Source organism: Solea solea, chromosome 1 (genome assembly GCF_958295425.1).
Source record: "Solea solea chromosome 1, fSolSol10.1, whole genome shotgun sequence".
Lineage (NCBI taxonomy): Eukaryota > Metazoa > Chordata > Actinopteri > Pleuronectiformes > Soleidae > Solea > Solea solea.
Window position 1 is genome coordinate 32,872,217 of NC_081134.1, and position 21,103 is coordinate 32,893,319.

A 21,103-nucleotide genomic window follows, 5' to 3' on the forward strand; every position below is an offset into this window, starting at 1 on the left:
ACCTGGGATTGGCAGCAGTGGCCCCATGTGACCCTCGTTGAGTATAAAGCATTAGAAGATGAATGAATGAATCTATCGCATGGCTTTTGTGTGATGTGAGCGTTTTGTCTTTGAGCTTTTGTTTTTGTCCTGCAGCTTTATCGGGCTCACACTCTCATTAAAAACTTGGCCAAACCCGACTGGCAGCACTTTTTTTAGTTTTGCTGGTGAACACGGTGGAGCAATCAGCTGCTAGAGAGCCTGGTAGTTCTCTTCTGGCGATGTCTAGGCCCGACAAAACAACAATTTCAGCTTTAAAATATCAACACGTTGTTATCACAACACACTGCTCTCAATTATTTGTTCTCCTAATCCTCTTCGGTGTAATATCTACTCAGAGATTCCATTCCGCATCTTCTATAGTTGAAGCTGAGCAGTACTTAAGTGGTAGATAAAATTCAACCAATACATCAGAATTGACGTTCACACAGAACGAATGTGGCTCCTTCCATGTTTTTTAAATCATGGCTGCACCGTTAATATTCAGCACACAGCTGAAAATGTCAACAGACTACCTCTAAATGCAAATTATTTCCATTGCTCTCTTGTTACAGCACACGCTATTTAAAAAAAAAAAAAACAATATTCAGCAACTATGACGCCAATGAACCTTTCCCCCCCTCAGAGCCCCAGGCATTTTGTTGTATTTCCAGTACAAACATTTCATTTTTTATAATCTTTTCATTCTCACACAGTCCACACACAAACTAATTTGAACACTGGAGGGATTATGCAGGTGCTGCAGAAGGTCTACCAGATCTTTCTTAGCTGATGAGTGAGGTGAGCCATGCAAGGCGAGGTGCCACGCTTTCGAAATAACAATTTCTGGTTCCTCACACCTGAGCTGTGACCACACAGCGGAACGGAGAACTCAAGTGTACATGTGAACATATGAACGAGGCAGACCAACATGGAAATCTAAAAACAGAACCTCTTTTGCTTCCCACAATCTCACAACACGCCGACACAGTCAGCGTGAGAGTTAGGAATTAGGCGTCAGCAAACTCTGAATGTGCTCTGACAAAAAAATGTATTCACGAATCTGCCTGATATGTCATTTTTGTTTAAATTTTAATTAATTTTTACCTACCACTTTGATCCTTATAGGCGACAGGTCTTGTTTCGCCTTTGCCGTCTCGTCTTGTAGACAGGTCTCCTAGGGGAATCCGAAAGAAATTCAAGTTATTTTGCAGGTAAAACCGTGACCTCCCTTAATCCTCACACTCCGCCATCAGCTATAAGTCGCACACCCTTTACTTGGAAAAGTCATCGCTTCGTCCCCATTTTTCTCGGAGGATGTTATTATTATTCGAACAAATCTGACTCAGGAATTAGGGCTAATGTTTCATACGTATTCAGTCGCTCTCTAAATCTCACTCAGTTGACGAAGTCCTACTCTGCTATTTCCTCAGAACTAGAACTCCTCCACGACTTCAGTCAGTCATGGATGAGAGCACAAACACATGCAGTTATCCCAAACCTGTGGAATCTGTCTGCAGTGAAGGTGAAAGAATCCAACTACGTTAGAAAAGAAAATCACGGAAGTACAAAAGCTGTTATGTCGATGTAATGGAAATGAACGATCTACTGTAATGTTTTAAAGACGGTGCAGAACGTGGCTTGATGTCTCAATACCGTTGCTTGTTAAAACAAGCCATGACTGTGTGATTAGATATAGTTTGGACAATAGTAGAGTCATGAAGACATTTAAAGACGAGACTGTCCTTGAGAAAAACATTAGTGAAAATAGATGGCATCAATGTCACTGTCACTACAATATGCTGATAGTAAAAAAAAAAGAAGGAGATTGCTTTTTAATGATGATTTCACTTTAGTTCTTTTAGCTCCTCCACAACTCACAGGATAAATGGAAGAAAAACCAGATGTTAGTTCTTTACACTCTCTATCTGCATAAGCCATTTGCTTTTTTTTCTCTTTTACTCTTTTTATTCAAAGACTTCAGCTCTCTTTGCTCATTCTCAGCTAAGGAACTGGAGGCCTAAGATTAAAAACTTCTGACCATGTGCAGTGAGTCAACCGACTGCAGATTGTAACAAACTGGTGACCTTCTTTATGTAACGAGCTCCATCTTCTTCAACAAGCGAAATGTAGTGCGGCCAAATACCTACACCAACTAAGACAGGTCCTCAAGAGTACGGTAGGAACAAGATCCAAGCCATCAATACCTATGTCCTGCTGGTAATAAGATACGCTGCTAATTGCCTCAACAAAAGGAAAGAAATAGAGGCCACTGACATCAGGACAAGGAAGCTCCTCACCATGTTTCACCCTTAAGTCCAGCAGCCTGAGGTTGTGCAGCAAGTGGAAGGAAGGAAGGAGGCTGAGGACTCGTGAATGTCAAAGCCACTATCCAAGATGAAACAATACATCAGAGGCACTAATCATGGCTGCACAGGAACAGGCCCACAGCACCAGATCAATAGAGGCTGGAGTTTACCACACCAGACAGAACCTCGGGTGTAGGCTGTGTAAAGATGCCCCTGAGACAGTGCAGCACATCACAGCATGAGGCGTGAGATGCTGGCTGGGAAAGGCGTACACAACCAAGTGGCTGCAACAGTGCAGAGAAACATCTGGGCCGAGTATTGACTCGTGGTCCCAGGGTTGAGATCCCAGATCTTGACATACAAACTGGCGGTGGACATAGTGGACAAATGTGGCCAATGTCCCAATGTCAAGCAACATCAAGTAGAAGGAACATGAGGAGCTTGAGGATTACAAAGGGCTGAAAGAGGAAGCTAGAGAAGATCTGGGGAGCGAAAGACACATGTGGACCCAGTGGTTATAGGAGCACTAATGACGCTTTTCCACTACACAGTTCTAGATTGGTGTGACTCGGCACGTAGGAAAATTAACCGACTGAGAAATAATGTTTGTTGCCCATAAGAATCTGAACCAAACTCTTTCTAAAGTGGAACTACGCAGCATTTTTACTCTAATTTAACAGCTTCAGAGTCATTGTGATGGTTAAATTACAGCTTTTCCACTACGTGGTCCCAGCCCGACACGACTCGCCTCGCCTCTGCACAGCACGGCACTTTTCCATCAGCAATAGTACCTGGTACATATTTTTTTTTTAGTACCTGCCCTGACGAGGTTCCAAGCGAGCTGAGCTGATGCTATGCATGATGTCATCAGACTGCCAGCCACTGATTGGTCAGAGTGTCTTCACTGAGTCATGAGCGCGACGTCCGGCAGAAGAATCAAACCGAACGATGCCGAACAGTAGGTCAGTTAATAAGATTTAAAAACCCTGAAGACACGCGTTAATCTCCAACATTTACCAAGGAAATGTCTAAAATCCCAACATCTAACAGAGGAGCCTAGCGTATTTAACAACTTTGAGCCGCATTACAACCCCTTCCGCCGTATTTTGGTTCAGTGACTGTGTCAGACTGTGTCTGTGCTCCAGGTCGAGCCGTGCAGGAACTGGGTAGTGGAAGAGCTTTAACACCCCCAAACTGGCTCCAAAAGAAGACCATCATTCTGTTTGACTTGTGACTTGCACATGCAGTCATTAAAATCCTCCTCGCTAAACATCAGCCTGTCAGCGTGAGCATGTTCGCATTAACTGTAGCATATTATAGTAACGTTGTGGTTCCTCGGCGCAGCTTGGCTCACTCCCCTCTAACAGAGAGGAGACACTGTTCCTGGAGAAACAGACTATTTTTAACTTGTCAAGTGAGATTAATTAAGAAAAGCTTTAGTTTCACACGCTGACAGTCGTGCCAGCGACTTGCAAACCAAGCTGCACATTTGCATTTTTTTTTTTTATCTTTGTCCTGTGTTCAAAGTTAAGGCAGTCTTTCAGGTTCTTCTGACGTCTCCTCCAAAGCCACTGGTGAGTTGTTGTGGCACTGACTGAATGTTTCTGACAGCATTGCTCATATTTACAACAGCTGTATGTCACATTTTGTATGCAGTGATTTATGAGGTTATCAAGCTCTGAGCCAGGTTTCATTGTATACACATTGTTAGTGCCTCTAATAAAAAAAAAGTCTAATATAAAGGTGACTTGAATTGAATTTAGTGAGGGAGAGAGAGAGAGACCGTCTAAGAAGAATTAAAAGTAGCAAATCAAATCATCATTAATCTTAATCGCAATTGAAATATTCAGTTCATAAATGAGTCCAAATTAAAGGTATATATATTAACAAGGGGTATTTTTGGTCTGGGTGCCCTGCAATTCTTGAGCTTTCTATCTAAGCGGGTCAAAGGCAAGACGTCCTGGACAATCAGGGAGCTAGAATGTGATGCAGGAGAGGGATTAACCTAAGCCACCACCTGGCAACCCAAAATAGTCCCTATGAATGGGTTAAACCTTATTTATCAGGCAAATTCAAACGTTTTAATTTCTAACGGAAAGCAGAGAAATAGAGCTTTGCGCCCATATACTTGTCGTTACAGTAGCCCTCAGGACTTCCGCACAACGACGTCCAATCACAGACAAGATTCACCAGCGCGTCCCACGTTTGTGATGTCAGCTTCTCAGTACCGTAATTCCTAAACAGTTTGAATAACTGCCAGATATCGAAAAGTGAAAGTTATCACTCATGGAGCATGTTTTTGTCAATTCTACAGCCATAAGAGAGTTAAAAAAGCGTTTGTAACACTGTATAAAATCAGTTCTTAGAGACATGTTTGCCTAAATGAATGAAATGAACGCTTGTCTCACCACAGACGGCGGGGTAGAGCCGGGCTGGATCTTTCCACTGGCCTGGCCAAAGGTGATCCTCTTCCGCCTTCTCCTGAGGAAGACGTAAATGCGGATGTAGACGAGCAGCGTGACAATAAAAGGCAGGTAGAAGGACACCACTGACGAGTAGATCACAAAGTCTGGGTTGGAGATGGAGCACACCATGGGGTCATCTGAGACAAATGGGGGAGAAAGTATGTCTTATTAATCACTAAATAAAATCCGGTGGCACATACTCCACTTTTTAAAATCACCTCGAGAGCTTATTCTCTTACATATTCTATGTACACACTGATCTGCACAGTACAGAACGCAGAAGCCGCGATGATTGATTTGACAATAATTGCATCATATACATTCAGGATAAGAGACCATTTGACGTTCTAATTATGGTGTGTATAGCAATTTCTCTGTCAGGGGAATATAATATCTATCAGGTGAGCTATTAGTGCTTGCAAATCGAAGTGGCACAGGCTCCGACCACAGCTGTGAAATGCATGCTGCACGTTAGTGACATGGACAAACTGAAAAGGGATTTGCCTCTCCCTGGATGTTCCACTAGATCAATATCACATGCGTCACTTCACGGAGAGAAAGTAATTAGGACGGACTGACACAATATTTACATTCAAAATATTTTGTATTTTTTTTTTAAAAACCCAAAACATTCTTGTCAGGCGTTGACATCGAGCTTCCCCTTTTGTCAGTCCCGTAGATTTAACCGAATCATGAACCTAATGTGAACCCATTCATGCCGCCTTCTGATGCTAATGCATGGCTGCATACTGACAAAACAGTGGGATTCCCACAATCACCCACCATTGTGAGTGTAAGTGGACGAAACCGAATGACTGCATCTCTGTGAAAAAGCTTTACATTGTAACTGACTGACGCTCGTAATTGTGTGCGAGCAGTCATGCATCTGTGTTGTTGGCTATTGAAATCAAAAAAACTAAATCTGCTGTTAATGACTCTCACGTTTCTTACTCCATTTTCTTTTTGTCCATGCATCTCAGCAGACATAAGACCACGTTTTCAGTTATCCCTCTGAATAAAGATTAAGCACAAATGAATCCTCCCACTTAATCAGAATTAAATGCAATCGTAAGAGCTCACTTCCCTCGTGTCTTCCAACTTTGCTGGCAGTGGGGCCAGAAGTTCAGGGACCCAGAGCGCTTTTCATTGGCTGTTTTGAAGCAAGGGCACTAGTTTGTGCACATGAAGGACCGCAGAGCGTCATTCCGCTTCAAGAAGTGAGCGGTCAGTCTAATTTATTTTTATTCTAACTTGGAATTGATAATGTAGTTTACATATTGTTTGAATTAAAGTGGAATTTCTGTGTGTGGGGGTGTGTGGTGGCTTTGTATATGGGGTGTGCGCCGTTCATGAGTCGTGCATTGTTGTTATTGTTGTCACGTTGTTGTTTACATCTTGAGTATTTGATATTGTGAGATTTTGAACACTGCCATTTGGTGGTGCTATTGATATGATAATATATGTCATCAGATTGGCGTGATGGCATAATTCAGCTGCAATTCTGTGTCAAAGGTGCTGTTGTCCCCTCTACCACTTGCTACTGTGTTTTTGTTGTGAGGGTATGAGAGTAATATGTGTGTATTTCTGGATTTTCTTGCTTGACCAGAATTTCCAGACCAAAATCACCACTGGTCCTAATATATCTTCTTTCTGGATAGATGTTGTAAATGCCATTAGAGCAATAATCAACCCAAAGCTTGATTTGAATTTATGAAATTTGCCAATTGGGCTGGAAAAGCAGGATAGATATTTGCTACAAATATTAATGCTAGCAAGCAGCAAAAAAGCCATAACTAGAAAATGGCTGAACCAGGAGCCTCCAACAATCCTTGATTGGATGGAAATGTACACAATGGAACGATTGACCTTTTCCCTGAGACATGCAGTGAAGAAGTGTGAATATTACTGGGAAAACTGGAGATTTTATCTGAACCAGAGGTGATTATTTTTTCACAAACAACTCGCACACGTCTGAATCCATTGACACTGAATTAGTTTCTCAGCCATGACAAGAAAATCGTAAAAATACATTACACATTTTCACAGACTCTGTAATATGTCTAGTAAATTGATGCAATAAATTGGCAGTCTGTACCTTTTTAATCTCATTTTAGGGTTGAATTTCATGTCCCACCGCTGAAAGAATTATTACCCTGATTTTCAGAAATATGATGGTGCCTTGATGCCTTCTATTTTTACGGCCTGCTTCACCAGAATTTCGTCTGCGCGGGAAGACGGAAATCAGAATGTCGCTGCACTGACCTGTGGTGTTGAAGCCAAACAGCAGGGGGCAGGAGACAGCGAAAGCCAGGACCCACACGGTCGCAATCATCACAAATACTCTCTTCCTGGAGCGATGGGTGGTGTTGTACAGGACGGGCATCACCACAGCTGTGTACCTGCAGACCCAAGCACTGATTAGTGTCAGTCCAGCTTTGAGAATGTGTACAGGAGATCGGTTGTGACATCTGAGTGAAAGGAGAGTGCTGATACAGCACAGTAAAAGGGGGAATAATTAGAGGGAAGAAGAGCGTGTCCCTGAGAGGAACTGGGCTTTGGGGATGCCAAGAAATATACCGCTGTGAGACAGTGAATAATATAAAGGGCAACAATGGAGATGCAAAGCAGGCATTTCTATCTCAAAACAATTTGGGTAGTCAGCAATAAATCGTGGTGGAGCTCTGATTTAACAGTTAATCAACACACCACATCGGAACTGTGTAATGAGCCCGGAACAACTTGTTGTTTCAGCATTGGCTCAGAAGAAGCAGCAATTACACTGGACCCCGACCCAAAATGGATGTGATGCTATGTTGTTTAGAGCCAGCAAACTGCCATGTTTGTTTATCCTCACCGGACTAATTAATCTGGTTCTTCTCTAGGCAAAAGGCAGGGTAAAACCTGGAGCCAAACAGACACAGAAGCTGACTAAAAATACTTTTCTCCCTCACTTCTTTTGAGCTGTCTTTACACTTCTGTGTTGCTGGAGACAAGATGAAGAAGTAGAGTGGTGGGAAATAATGTGTTGCACATGGTTTATTGATCAAGTGCTGTTTTAGGTTGTCTCGGCCCGGGATGAAAACAAGGCTCTATCACAGTTGTCGCACAATAAAACATGACCAACAGATGCTGTGAGCACTTTCTTCGCTGCCTTGCATCCGAGTCGGCCTTTAAACAGGCAACAAATCTTCCCGGCTTTCATGGAAATGTTTTTCTCTGAGCTTAAAAATAAACAAGGCTGTCACACAGGTGATGCAGGTGTTGTACTATCAATGGTGTAGAACGCCTCCGGTGCTTCGCTTTCAATTAGCACATAGCATGTGATACTGTCGCGGCGTTGTTGTTGACTCGTCTAATAATCAATCACAGAGAACCACGGGGTGCTTCGGAGCAACCTCATCCCTCAGAAGCAAATGATGTGTTTTACTCAAAAACCACTGCAGGACAAACACACACACCCCTGCAGGTTTGCAGGAGAAAAAGCAAATCAACAGAGAAATAAAGGGTTTATGAAGCTAATCAATCTGCATATTGCTGCTGTGAGGTCAGTTAAGATTTAAAACTGTCATGTAATTTAGAGAACGTCCCCGAAGAGAATTAATAGTGTTTTCCTCAAAACTACAGAGGACCACAATCCCCAGTAGGAAAGGAAAAGGAAAGACTAAGATTGTTTTTGCACTTCACTGGTGCTTTATTTAAATGTGTATTCAAATCTTCAAAAACCAGCAAATTCTTAGAAGAATGTTGACTGTGTGCAGTCGCTGGTCTTTGAGACTGGGGAAGCTCATTTCAGGCCCAGGTATTTATACATAAATTCCCAAAAGAACAAGGAAACACGATAATTATGTCAACTTGAAATGTACAACAATAGTGTTTTTATTTACAGTGTATATGAACAAAATCCATTCCACACAGGACTGAGGCAGAAAAGGCTCCAATCATCACGCAGAAGCCCAGCGTCCACCCGGTGTCAGCCCACTGCCCCATTGACTCCGAGAGAAGCCAAGCTTCTGTGGGAGTGACATTTTTACCGCATTCGTCAAATCACCGTCCCATAGAGAACAGTTGAAGCTGAGCTTCAAGTGGTTTTAATGCGGAGGCTGCTACGGGAATACAAAAATCACGTAAGTTGATCTGTTAACAGATTCTGAATGATCTAGTGGCGCGTTCTAATTGCGCTCTAGTGCACGTTTAATGCTGAAATACACATTCAACACAGTACATACAGTATTTGACAACATTTTAGAGGAAGCTGAGCTTCACTTGCTTTCTTAGAGCATTCGCCACTGCTGCGTGTAGTTGTATGCTTTGCTGAATCGGTATTTCAGCTCGACACATGACGTCAAGCACACACAGGAAGTCTGAAACAAATACCCCGTCTCCAAACATGCTGCAAAAACACATATGTCTGACGTCCCTGGTTCATGTGCACTTTATTAATTCTCTGGAGTTTAACCGAGGGGTGTAAGTTCTACGGCCCTAGAGAGGCTTTTACATTTTAAATGTGATGCAAGAAGAGAAGTAAGCAAATAAATAATGTAAATACTTCCTGTGCAATGTTCAGTAAAGGTTTGAGCTGGTGCAGTTGCTTGCGCTGTAATGTAAACATGGATGCATGGCAATTAGATGTAAACACATTCAACATTAAACACAAACACATTCTCAACCTAAAAAAAAACTCATCACAGTGTACAGTAAATCTCCTCCTCTCTTCCTCACCGTCTCATTTTGCCTCACTCACACACACACACTGTTACACACAAACCCACATCTGTCAAGGAGATGTAAGCCAAATGAGGAAACATTGTCTTTTTTTTTTTTTCCTGCAAGTTTTAAAATATCCATGAGGTGAACAAGAGCGGTGGAGCTGCAAACATGGAATTCTCACGTGGATTACATTTATAAGTGATGTCATGGCAACAATAGCTGTAAACTCACACATGCATACGAACCCGTGCACACTCACCTGTCAATGCTGATGGCACACAGGTTGAGGATGCTGGCGGTGCACATCATCACATCCAGCGTGACAAAGATGTTACAGTAAATTCGATTGAAAAGCCAGGCTCCGCCGACCACCTGCAGAGGACAGACGGGCAGATTAGCACGGCACAGGTTTCTCTTCACCTTCTCCCACCGTGAAAGTGTAAAGCCAGGACACAAATGAATGCACACAATTCTACATTTTTGCAGGATGGCAAAGAGGCAGGGAAAACAGGGCATGTAAGAAATGATGTACAGTTGAATATTAATTAGGCAAATGTATGCGCGAATTAGCAGCAACGTGTTGAAGTGGTCAAATATAATTTGCGATGACAGCACAATGATGGACGACATACTTAATGACATAAGCACGTAATTAGGAGGCAAAGTTGGGAGACCATGTCAGAGACCTGGGTGTGACGGGAACCTCCATCTCTCAGGGGGGAGGTACATTAACCCCGAGTAAAACCAACAACACTCAAACTCCCACAACTCCATCTGCATCCCCCTCCCGTCCAGCCAGCTCGTCCTCAGACTGACAGGCTTTCATTGTAGCTTCATAATGCCTGGTAATAACAGTCTGACAAAGATAAATGGCATCCAATCTCCATTGCCTGACGAGTGAGTCTCTTAAAGCTGCATGGAAGGAAATATGCTCTACACCTGTCTTCAGAGACACTAGAGGAAGCAGACACACATTCACACATTCACACATTCTTAGTGAGGCGCCTGGAGGAGAATGTATTCCCGAGCCCTTTGCCCTAATCTTAACATCACAAGAATATGCATAACTCTAAACCTAAATTCATTCAACATTGTTGGTCCTCACAAAGATATAAAAACGAGTAAACACACACACAGTTTGCTAGTTTAACAGAACCTATATAGAGTGTACATTTCATATTGTAGATATATTTTAGTTAAAAAAAAGACTGAATGTTGATTCTGTGCCCAAAAACATAGACATTCATGATGTAAAGGTTTGTGCACTGTAATTTTATCACCGCTGCAGAAGCAGATGAAAATGGCAAAGGTCAGTCCTTGAGGTCTAAATTTCACCTTTTATGTATGAGATTTTATTTAATTTGAGCCTGAATAAGTGGTGCTCTGCAAGATCAACACATTCTCTGCAGAGTGGGATCTCTGGTGGGCATATTCTCATCAGATGTCATTGGATTGGCCACAAACTTTGGCCTACCTACAATCCACCTGTTGGAGCAGCAGTAGCAGACAGCTAGCTCCATTAGCTACCATCTACCAGCCCTGCCTACTAGTCTCCACTTAATACCCCTTCCTGCTAGCCTCCAGCCACCGGCCTAGTCTGCTAGCCTCCAGCCACCGGCCTAGTCTGCTAGCCTCCAGCCACCGGCCTAGTCTGCTAGCCTCCAGCCACCGGCCTAGTCTGCTAGTCTCCAGCCACCGGCCTAGTCTGCTAGCCTCCAGCCACCGGCCTAGTCTGCTAGCCTCCAGCCACCGGCCTAGTCTGCTAGTCTCCAGCCACCGGCCTAGTCTGCTAGCCTCCAGCCATTGGCCTTTCCTGTTGGCTTCTAGTTACTGTACCTGGCTGTTAGCTATTAGCTATCTGCCCTGCCTGCTAATATCATCACCAGTGCTACAGCCTGGATTTCCTCTGCTAGCCAAAGCCTGGGTCTCCTCTGCTGGTTCCAGCTTGAGCCTCTTCGGTCGGCTACAACAGACATGGTAGGATGCAAATCACAGGCCCCCCTGCATGTCATTTCAGGTAGCACTAAATATTATATAGTTATAATATATTATATTTTCCTGTTGCTGCTGTCATGATTTCCCCCCGGCTTTCTGCCTTGCCATGACCTTTGAGTGAAACCTAGATACCTTATGTCCATGTCTAGTATCTACAAGCTGTGCAACATCCTCACTGGGATGTGCGCACTATGGATGGACTTATCATTCAAACTGATTTTAATTACAGACTTTATTGCTTGTGGGTTCTAACGATCTGCTGTTCTGCTGGTGACTCTTCTCAGTTGATGTCCACAGGGGCCCTATGCCACAAGACTAACTCTAACTAGTCACTTGTTTATTACAAAAATGACACGGAAGTGCTTGATAGTGATTCTTCTACTGTTGTTTAGTAGTCAGCGTAATCCTGGTCCAATCAAGAATGTGTCTGTGGTGCTTGCTCAGCCGGTCCTGATGTTAATGTTATCTCTGAGACTTGGCTCACCAAATCTATACTAGATAGAGATGTGGCAATTGATGGTTTTTATATATATTGTCCTAGAAAAGGCGGTGGTGGGGCAATCTATCTTTCTGTCCATTCTTGCTGCACAAGCCCTGCTCTCCAAATCTGCTCCTAAAGTTTGAAATTTAGCTCTAAACTTTGAATTGACCAGTGGTCAGTATTGAACTGTTGTTGGCTGCTACAGGCCCCATCTGCTACCACTGACACTGTATCCTCTTTAGTGCAGCTCTTATCTCAACTGCATTTGAAGGAAATCATCCTGGTAGATGATTTTAATTGGGATTGTCTTTAATCTGTTAATCTCACACAAATCAATGAAAGCCCCATTCATCTTAACCCCAAACATGCAGACAAATCTTCTCTTGTTGATCTTTTTCTCACAAATATGCCACACAAATACTCATCAGGAGTCTTTGCTAATGATCTAAGTGATAATTCTGTAGTTGGCGCTCTTAGAGAAACAAAAATCCCCCGTTTTATACCTTGTGTTGTTAGAAATCTTAAGCATGATTTATTTCATTTTAACTGGGGTTGTATTTTAGCGATTGTAGAAAACTGTTTTAGGAAAGACCAAGCTGCTAGTTGGTTCTCAAATTATCTCTCCAATCGTAATCGTGCAGCTCAGTGGTCTTTCTTACAGCCTTCTCAACATTACTGAAGGTGTGTCACAGGATTCAGTCTTAGGACCCACTCTTCACTCTTCACTATCTATGTCAAAACACAAATGCATCTGTAAATCTTTATGCAGACGATACTATTGTCTATTGCTGTGCAACCACTGTTTCCCTTGTATTTGAACGTCTGTAGTAAGCATTTGACATCATTCAGTCTCAACCGTTCCACCATCGACTATAGATAGACTATAGTGCACAATGCTGACAAAACCAAGTTAATGTTGTTTTCTGGCAAAAAAGAAGCAATTCTTCCTTCCTTTACATCTGCTCAGAATATACTATTAATATACTATTGAGCTTGTGTCCTTCTGTTAAATACCTTGGCATCTCAATTGCTGAAAGCTTTTCTTTTAAACCCAACATTGACTTTCATTTAAAGAAATTGAAATTGGGTTTCTCCTTCAGAAACAAATCCTGTTTGTCTTTTAATGCTAGGAAACGGCTTGTTGCTGCTGCTGCCTCCTTCTTGCCTCTTCTTGATTATGGAGATATCATTTACATGAATGCCTCTGCTCAATCTCTTCTCTTGTTGGATGCTGTCTTTCATGGTGCACTACAATTCATTACAGGCTGAAGGCCATTGCACTTTGGACTCTGTGGTCGGCCGGTCATCATTGTCCATGCACAGACTCTTGCATTGGTACAATTTCTTTTACAAATATATTACAGGCCTGTTGCCCACATGTTTATCCTCCTACATGTTATGTAGTCAGTGCAGACGTAGCTTATGTTCCCAGGATTTCGTCACTTTTACTGTCCCCTCTGTCCGCACAGAGCTTGGCAAAAAGGCATTTTCCAACTCTGCCCCCTCAACCTGGAGAGTCTCGATCTGTCTAACTTGATTGCCTTAGTGGATTTTAAAAATGATTAGTCACTAGAGAGGGCCTCATCTTTGAGAAGTTGCTCCATCTCCTTGTATTTGAATTAGTTAATTCACTTGGAATTTTGCACATTTCCTTGATTGTTGTGTTGCCTGTCTGTGGTTCAGTTGTAGTGTTGTGGTGTCCTTGACAGGTCTTGACAGATTTGTCTATAGAAACCTAGCAATCTGCCTACCTCGCGTGTGTTTTTTTTTTTGCCTTGTGTGAGAAAATAAACCAGTGTGGATACAGATATTATAGTGATATATTTCTTCACAAAAACATTTAAGCCCTTAGCAAACCCAAGCATGGAGTTGGAAAGATGTGGGTGGTAATTAGTTTTTAATTTTTAGTCTTCAGGCCATTCATGCCTTTGTTTGGTAGTGGTAGTGGAGGGAGACTGGAAACTTTTGGGGGAAAGAAGGTAAATGTTCCAACCAGGCAGGAAAAAACCAGGACACACTGCTCTTGGGATTTGTGATGTGTGCTTTCTAGTTGGATAGTGAGTCGCACAAGATGTGGGTGTTTAGCTGAAAGAGAGGGGGGGAATGAAAGGAGCAACCAAGTTGAATTATAGAAACCAGTATTTTTGGAGCTCAACCCACTATTACAGTGTTCCATCTGTACCACATAGTAATCGGGTTTACAGTACAGAAGAGACTGAGTTGAAAATCAGCATATTCAAAGCAGTAAATAAGAAAACTAAAATGAATGGCTTCTGAGGGGCGCCTCTGGTGCTCACTATTGATCCATAATTCCCTGCAAAAAAGCAAAGCAAGGAGCTGCTTGCAGTGGGGAGAAAACACGATAAATTATAGGTGGTTTGAAAAAGCAGCAGAGGGAATCTCAGAGAATCAAACCACAAATTACAGCTTCAGAAGATTTGTATTTATAATCTGGTTGATTGGCAGTGGCACGCCAATCCAATTGTAGAGTTTTCTACAATTGTAGAGTTTTTTTCTGTTATTATAACGATTTCAAACAGTATTCTATGAGAATTACTCCAGTGTGCATTCAATGCTGCAGCAGTTCCCGGGCTGCATCAATTCAGACCATTGTCTGATCTCTCGAGTGAATGATCAAACTCTGTGGAAGCTGCACGTTAAAACCACTGCAGTACCACGACCAGTTTAGGTCTATGTATGGGGGCACAGAATGTCCGTTTAAACATTAAGCTATTCTCTTTTTAAATCTTTGAAAGAGCATTGATCCTCTCAAACATATACAGCACAGCACTGTACATGCTGCGTGCAGTGTATACAGTACGCCACTCATGCATTCAGTCAACCCTGCAAGTGAAAAGAAAGAGACACACGTGGGTAGAATTTGAACACTGTGTATGAAAGAAGGGATAGTGACTCATATTGACTGAGCTTATATGATCTATACAATGTGTATGTATGTACATGTACACCACACGGCGGAGTATTGGTTGGCACTGTTGCCTTGCAGCAAAAACACAAACCCGGGTTTCAGGGACAAGGGCCTGTGCGCATGGGTTTTCTCCGGGTTCTCCGGTTTCCTCCCACAGTCCAAAAACATGCAGAGGTTAATTGGACATTCACACATCTAAATTGTCTCTATGTGTTTGATGGACTGAGATTGGCACCAGTGGCCCCGTGACCCTCATGTGGAGGATAAAGCGGTAGACGATGAATAGATGGAAATATAAGTGTCTAAACCAGAGCAAATGTTTGTTTACTGGTACTTAATAATCATATCAGTAAGACAGTTTGATCAACTCCATTGTTCATCTCTGTTTATTGTGCTGTTGACTGTGTGTGTGTGTGTGTGTGTGTGTGTTCTTACAGTCTCTGTTATAATGAATGCATACTGGCACCATGAGTGAAACTGTCACCCATATTAGTTAAGTCCAGATGGGGGGCATGTATTTTGGGAGTGTGTTTAATAAACAGGTTGTAGCTGCGGGGCAGTATGTCAGTGCGATTTGTTTTCGTTCACGTTAACCCAGCTCGCTATGATACCCTAGAAAGAGAAACTCTTTTGACAAAGGTGATGATGCACCACTGACTGCACTTAATACACCAGGAGCCAGCTCGAGACATGGATGCGTGCTCTCTCTGAAAACATGGTTGCCCGCAGGGACACCAGGAAAAAAAACAAAAACAGCTTTAATTACTTAACAAAAGGCTCACCTCATAAAATCTCCCCGTGCTTAATACTACAGTATTTTAAGAATGTTTTTGCCACGCTGCCTCGCTGCAAGACAGCCCTTTCCAACTGGAAACTAAGGTTTCTACACTGCTCACTCTCCAGCACCAAAGTTTTTTCTTATGGACGATGGTGAACGAAGTGACAAATTGCGAGTTAAAGCTGCAGGTATTATATTTTTATGATATCGTACACACCGGAAGACTTCGCTCGGGGAAACTTTATCTGTTGTGGAAACATCTGCAGAGAAGAAACCGTCATCTGGTGTTGTCTACAACTGGTGTTGTGAAACTACACGTTCGCTGACTGTGTGTTAGTAGCAACCATGCTTTAAAAAAAAAAACCTGAACCATCCCTTTAAAACTCCATTATGTCATAATACGATCCAGTAAGAACTCCATGAATGATTCTCTCTTTGGCACGTTTCTACACTTGACACACTTTCTCCAGCTTCACTCTGCCTCCAACTTATTAAGCTGCGCTCTGAGTTCAGCATTTCCTCTCAAATTAAACGACGCTTCATCTCCACATAACTCACCCTCTACAGACAGGAAATGATAACTTTCTCCCGGTGACAAACATGACAGTGCGGCACATTTCATTTTGGTAGATGACCTCCTTATTACAGATTCACCTCTGGGTTTTAATTAAACTGGATAGCAAACAGAAGTGGACATTGTCACAACTGACTAACAGTGGTTTGAACACAATGGAAGACGTAGAATCTGGTTCATCATATGCAAGAGTTCACATCAGTTGAAAATTGTGCGTAATGGGGGATATTACACTTAATCTCGCCAAGATACAGCCAAATATGGCTGACATTTGTGATAAATGTTTCCAGGCTCCTCACTGACTGACTGACTCATATGTTTTGGACTCGTCTGAGACACAGTGGAGTGCTAAGAATCTCATTTCAAAACAATTTCACAAATACTAGACTTGAGTCAAATGAAAGCATCCGAGTGGATTGCCATATTTGGCGTTTGTTTGCAAATGACAAAAAAATATTTTGATTGAGAAAGCAACTTTGATTTACATCTCTAATGTCCCGTTGAGGACGATTCCTAATATGGTAGAAATCCTTGCTCCCATCCTCAGATTCACTGCTGTGTGAACTTTTATTATTTTGGATGAATTTAACCCTTTAACAGGTAAGCCTCAAAATGTCTAACTGGACTATTTTTTTGCTCGTTTTAACCATAAAAAGGGCTAGAAAAATGTCCTGTGAGTAAATGCTTTTGCCCATTTTTCAAGACTGACTTTCAATATCTGGCAGTTCTTTACAATTTACTGCATGTTAAAATAGTGTATTATATAATATATTATAACATATTTAAAATAACATTTGTTTTAGTTTTTTCTGAAGAAACTTATGAACAGGCGTTTTTCCAACTCTCTCCTCTCTGGTGACAAAGACGCTGATTCCCGCAACAGCGGGAGTGAAATTTACCGTAATAACTACATGTTGGCTTTGACGTGCAACTTCTCAGTTTTCAGAAACTGTTGGAATGTTTTTTTTTCCCAGAAAGTTGGGAAGCTGATATAAATGCATGTGTAAATTGCGTTACGTAATTATCTTCCTGAAAGATTTTGCTATGAAATACAACAGACGATCGATTAAATGAAAGAGGACCAACCTCTGCACTACAAATAAGCTGTTTCCATGGTCAGGTTGTATATTTATTGAGGCAGAGTATCATAAATTAGGACTGTGCGCTGCCAATACGACCTCTTCTCTCGGATAGAAGTCGTATAGATAAATTGTGCCGTACAGAGATAAGGTGGCCTCCTCGAGGGTATGAGTAGCACCTGCTGAGGTAGGGAAGGGTGATACTCTCTCTTTTCCTGCCAAACCGCGTTGGCAGAAGCAAACCGACAACCCTCCAGTCGTAGCAATTTAATCTGCTGTCCTTCAGATCAGAGCTTGCAAAGTGACTGTGCCAGGCTTGGAAGTTCAAAGGCTTAACATCTAACTTTTAATGCTGCAGTGTGTGACTTTTGGTGATTATGTTGTTGTTGTTGTTGTCGTTACTCTGCCTCTGTTTGGTTTTTGTGAACAGAAACACTGTAGTACTATTCGACTGGGTTTTTTTGAGCAGTAGATTTCACTTCTGAAACTTTTTGCGAACACTTTTTTGTGAGGCGATTGCTATAGGACAGCGGGGGAAGCTCCTGGTATACGTCTGAACACAAGCTTCGTTGTACAGCCCAGATTTTAGAACTGTGCAAGCTGAATACCCTGCCCCCACCGGTAGGTGGAGTTTTAAGCCCCGCTCAACAAGCAGAGAAAACATTTTGACAACAGAATAAGTAGTCGCCAAGGATAGTCATCCGAGCTGGTGATCCTCGAACCGGCTGACACTCTGACTCGAGCTGCTCGAACCAGACGTGTCCGAGGGAGCTGTAGCATCGCTCTCTTCTTCTTTGGTAGGAATGCGTCCCATTCCCTGCGTCCAGACTTGAACCGCCACCCGATGGTAAGGTGGGATACTATAGGACCCTGACACGCGAGTAGAGCTAGAACGTGATAGAACGTTTTCTTTTTTACTGCGGTGAGCGAGACGTGATTGGATAAATGAGGCAAAATCACTCACTTCCAGGGAAACTCTGCGTCTCTGTGAGACAACGGAGCAGTGGGCTTTTGGGCTGATGTATGACGGTGATTGGAGGAACTGTCTGAAAGGCGGAGCCATTTTTTGATTGATAGTGTTGTAGAAAGTTGTAGAGATCGGAGCTTTTTTCAATGAAGACACTATTATAGCGTTTCCTTGTCCCAGTTGTTTGTCCGTTCATTCATTTTTATCGGCGTGGGTTCGTACTGAGAAACACAGTGGTGTAAACACATTTGACAATTTGGATGCAACAGACATGTGTTTACATTTAAAGGTTACATACTACAGTTGTAGAAATGCATTTTTTCCATGAACCTAATATTATTTCCAAATGTATTATCCTTAAACTTGCACCACACAATCTTTCCATGACCTGTTCCTAATGGGATTGTAGAATTCCGCAGTGAAACTTCCACTTTGAAATGAAAAATGTAGCACATGAACATACATGGGCATGACTTCTTGCATAGCAGTCAAACTCGTAACCGAATCCCTCTGCGAGAGAGGTTTACCTTACTTCACCTTCCCTAGGATATAATCTTCTTCAATTTGACAGCTTCTGCTCACTGACTGTGTTAATTATTATTTCTGGTTGACCTACTGTTGAATCTTCTGCACACTGTGAGAAACATATAAACTTTGGGCAAGTGGACGGCCACTCAAACACGACTGGACTCTCACCAGAACATCTTTAAATGTTGCATAGGTGCCCTTGAGCAAGACTTGGTCTCTCTGAGATTAAAGGAGGCATGAGCTGCTGCAAACAAGGCACCTGCAGCACATTTTCCCAGTGGGGCAAAGAGTTACATCGATGAAATGTGGGAGCCCGAGGGCCACGATGAGCAGTGGAACAGTTAATAGAGTTACTCAACAGCAAGTGGCACAAGGGGGAAAATTAACAATTAGCAGAGAATCAGTGAAGTGCAAATAAAAACGAACAAGATGCATAAAGGAGCTGTTTGGCTCAAATGTCGGATTAGATGAAATTTACAGGTTCCAAATGGCTTTTTATCACATTTATTTGAAGCTCAGTGAATTACCTCCAGGGAATGACTTCATTATATGTTAATATTCAATACATCCTTCAGCAATTATGTATAAAAGGCATTAATAGTGAAGCACCAGCCTGTCTAAACTACCCTTCATCATCATTACTGTCCTCCTATCACCCACATAATTACCACTAACTTACAAATGACCTCCATCCTTTATGCCCTCTGACTCCAGCTCCCGCAAAAAAGTCCACTTTGTCTCCCACGCGTCACTCTGTCCTCTCAGCTGCGTTCTCTCCTCGTCACCTCAGTCACTTTCAGATTCTGCTCTGACTTTCTCACCTGTCTCTCCTTCCCTGGCTCTCAGACAGTGATTCTATTACTGCTACTGCAAAGGGCATTTACGCAGTATATAAGTTTATAATTAAGTGTAATTAATAATTATATTGGTGTGATTCTGCTCTTTCCATTTGAATAAATTACAAAAAAATCTGTTGTTTGACGTTACTACATTAATAATCGATAAATATTTCATTTGAATTACATTATCAATTATTCATTTGTAATTTTAGACTCAGTTTGAAGTGAAAATCTATTTGACTTGAACCATCTGGAGAGGAATAAGAATATGGAAACTGAACGAGAGCTTGTTGCATGTTTCACCTGCTTAACACGTCATGGAAAAGGTTAAATGGAAAGATTAAAAAACGAGCGGCTAAATGACACAGCAAATTGAATAGTTAATAGAAAAAGGGAAAATCAGCGGGGAAATGGGAATACAAATGAAAAAGGAAATGACCCGGTTAAATGCCTGGTAATTTGTTTACTTTAATAATACGATGAATTTAGTAAATTCTTATCTCTCTTTTCGATTTAACTTCTGCCAGTCACGCAATATCAAATTCAATCCTGATAAGTGAATGCTTTGCAAACACTTTTTTCAACATTATTCAGTTTTCAAAGTTCGGGTTTTTTGTACGAGGTATCATCAGCAGTGACTTTGCTGTACAATATCTTAAGAATATGTTCTTCTTTATATGTTGCAGCTCTATATATCACCCATAGATAAAGGTTTATAAACCACTCACTCTCCTGCACCAAAGACCATCGAAAATCAACATTGTTATCTTGCCGGGGGGGAAACTGGAGCTGCAGCAGATTTGTGTCAATATTTTTTAAAAAGCACTTTATGAAGTGAGCAAACAAAATTTAACCTCAAAATACACAAATTGCAAATAATCATTCATTTGTTTGAATATACACTTTTTGTTTGCAATGATTGGAATTTCGTTTGCTCTGACTCTTTTGCGTTTGCGCTCCCTGATTTGTTCTCTGCGCCATGGTTTTTTCTTTGCGATTCTGAACATGGGCGGGGCTTAGGGAGCTGCCTAAGGATTGGCTACTGAGCTCAACGGACCGGAAGTAGTCACGGGCTTGGGGAAAACGGGGAAAACTTGTTTCTAGCCAGTAAAGGCTGTCTAACTGGAGACAAACCAAAAAATATTATTATATAAGATTTTGTAGACTAAAAGCTGTAGTGTGTAAGTTTGTAACACACACACACAAAAAAGCCTATCAGCTCCACAAGGAAGCAACAGCAACACTGCACTGGTAAAACAAGATGACTGCAAACAGGAAGGAGTACGAGTGAAAACAAACTGAAAGTATCATGAGTGAATTCTACTGCACAGAAACCCTCGCTTGTACACTCCCTCAGTCACCTTTGACATTATTGCTTGATGATGGAGACAGACTGTTACACTGTTTCTGTTCATGAAGAAAAAACACAGGCAG

General features: G+C 42.0%; 1 protein-coding gene across 2 annotated transcripts in view; it reads left to right on the top strand.

The window, feature by feature from the left end:
* Positions 1-7,965, top strand: part of qtrt2 (queuine tRNA-ribosyltransferase accessory subunit 2) — a 57,818-nt gene extending 49,853 nt beyond the window's left edge. For both annotated transcript variants that reach the window (XM_058630921.1, XM_058630930.1), the window contains exon 9: positions 6,957-7,965. In XM_058630921.1, coding sequence (XP_058486904.1) covers positions 6,957-7,214 — 258 coding nt within the window. In that variant the 3' untranslated portion in view covers positions 7,215-7,965. The remainder of the gene's footprint in view (positions 1-6,956) is intronic.
* Positions 7,966-21,103: the final 13,138 nt, after the last annotated feature.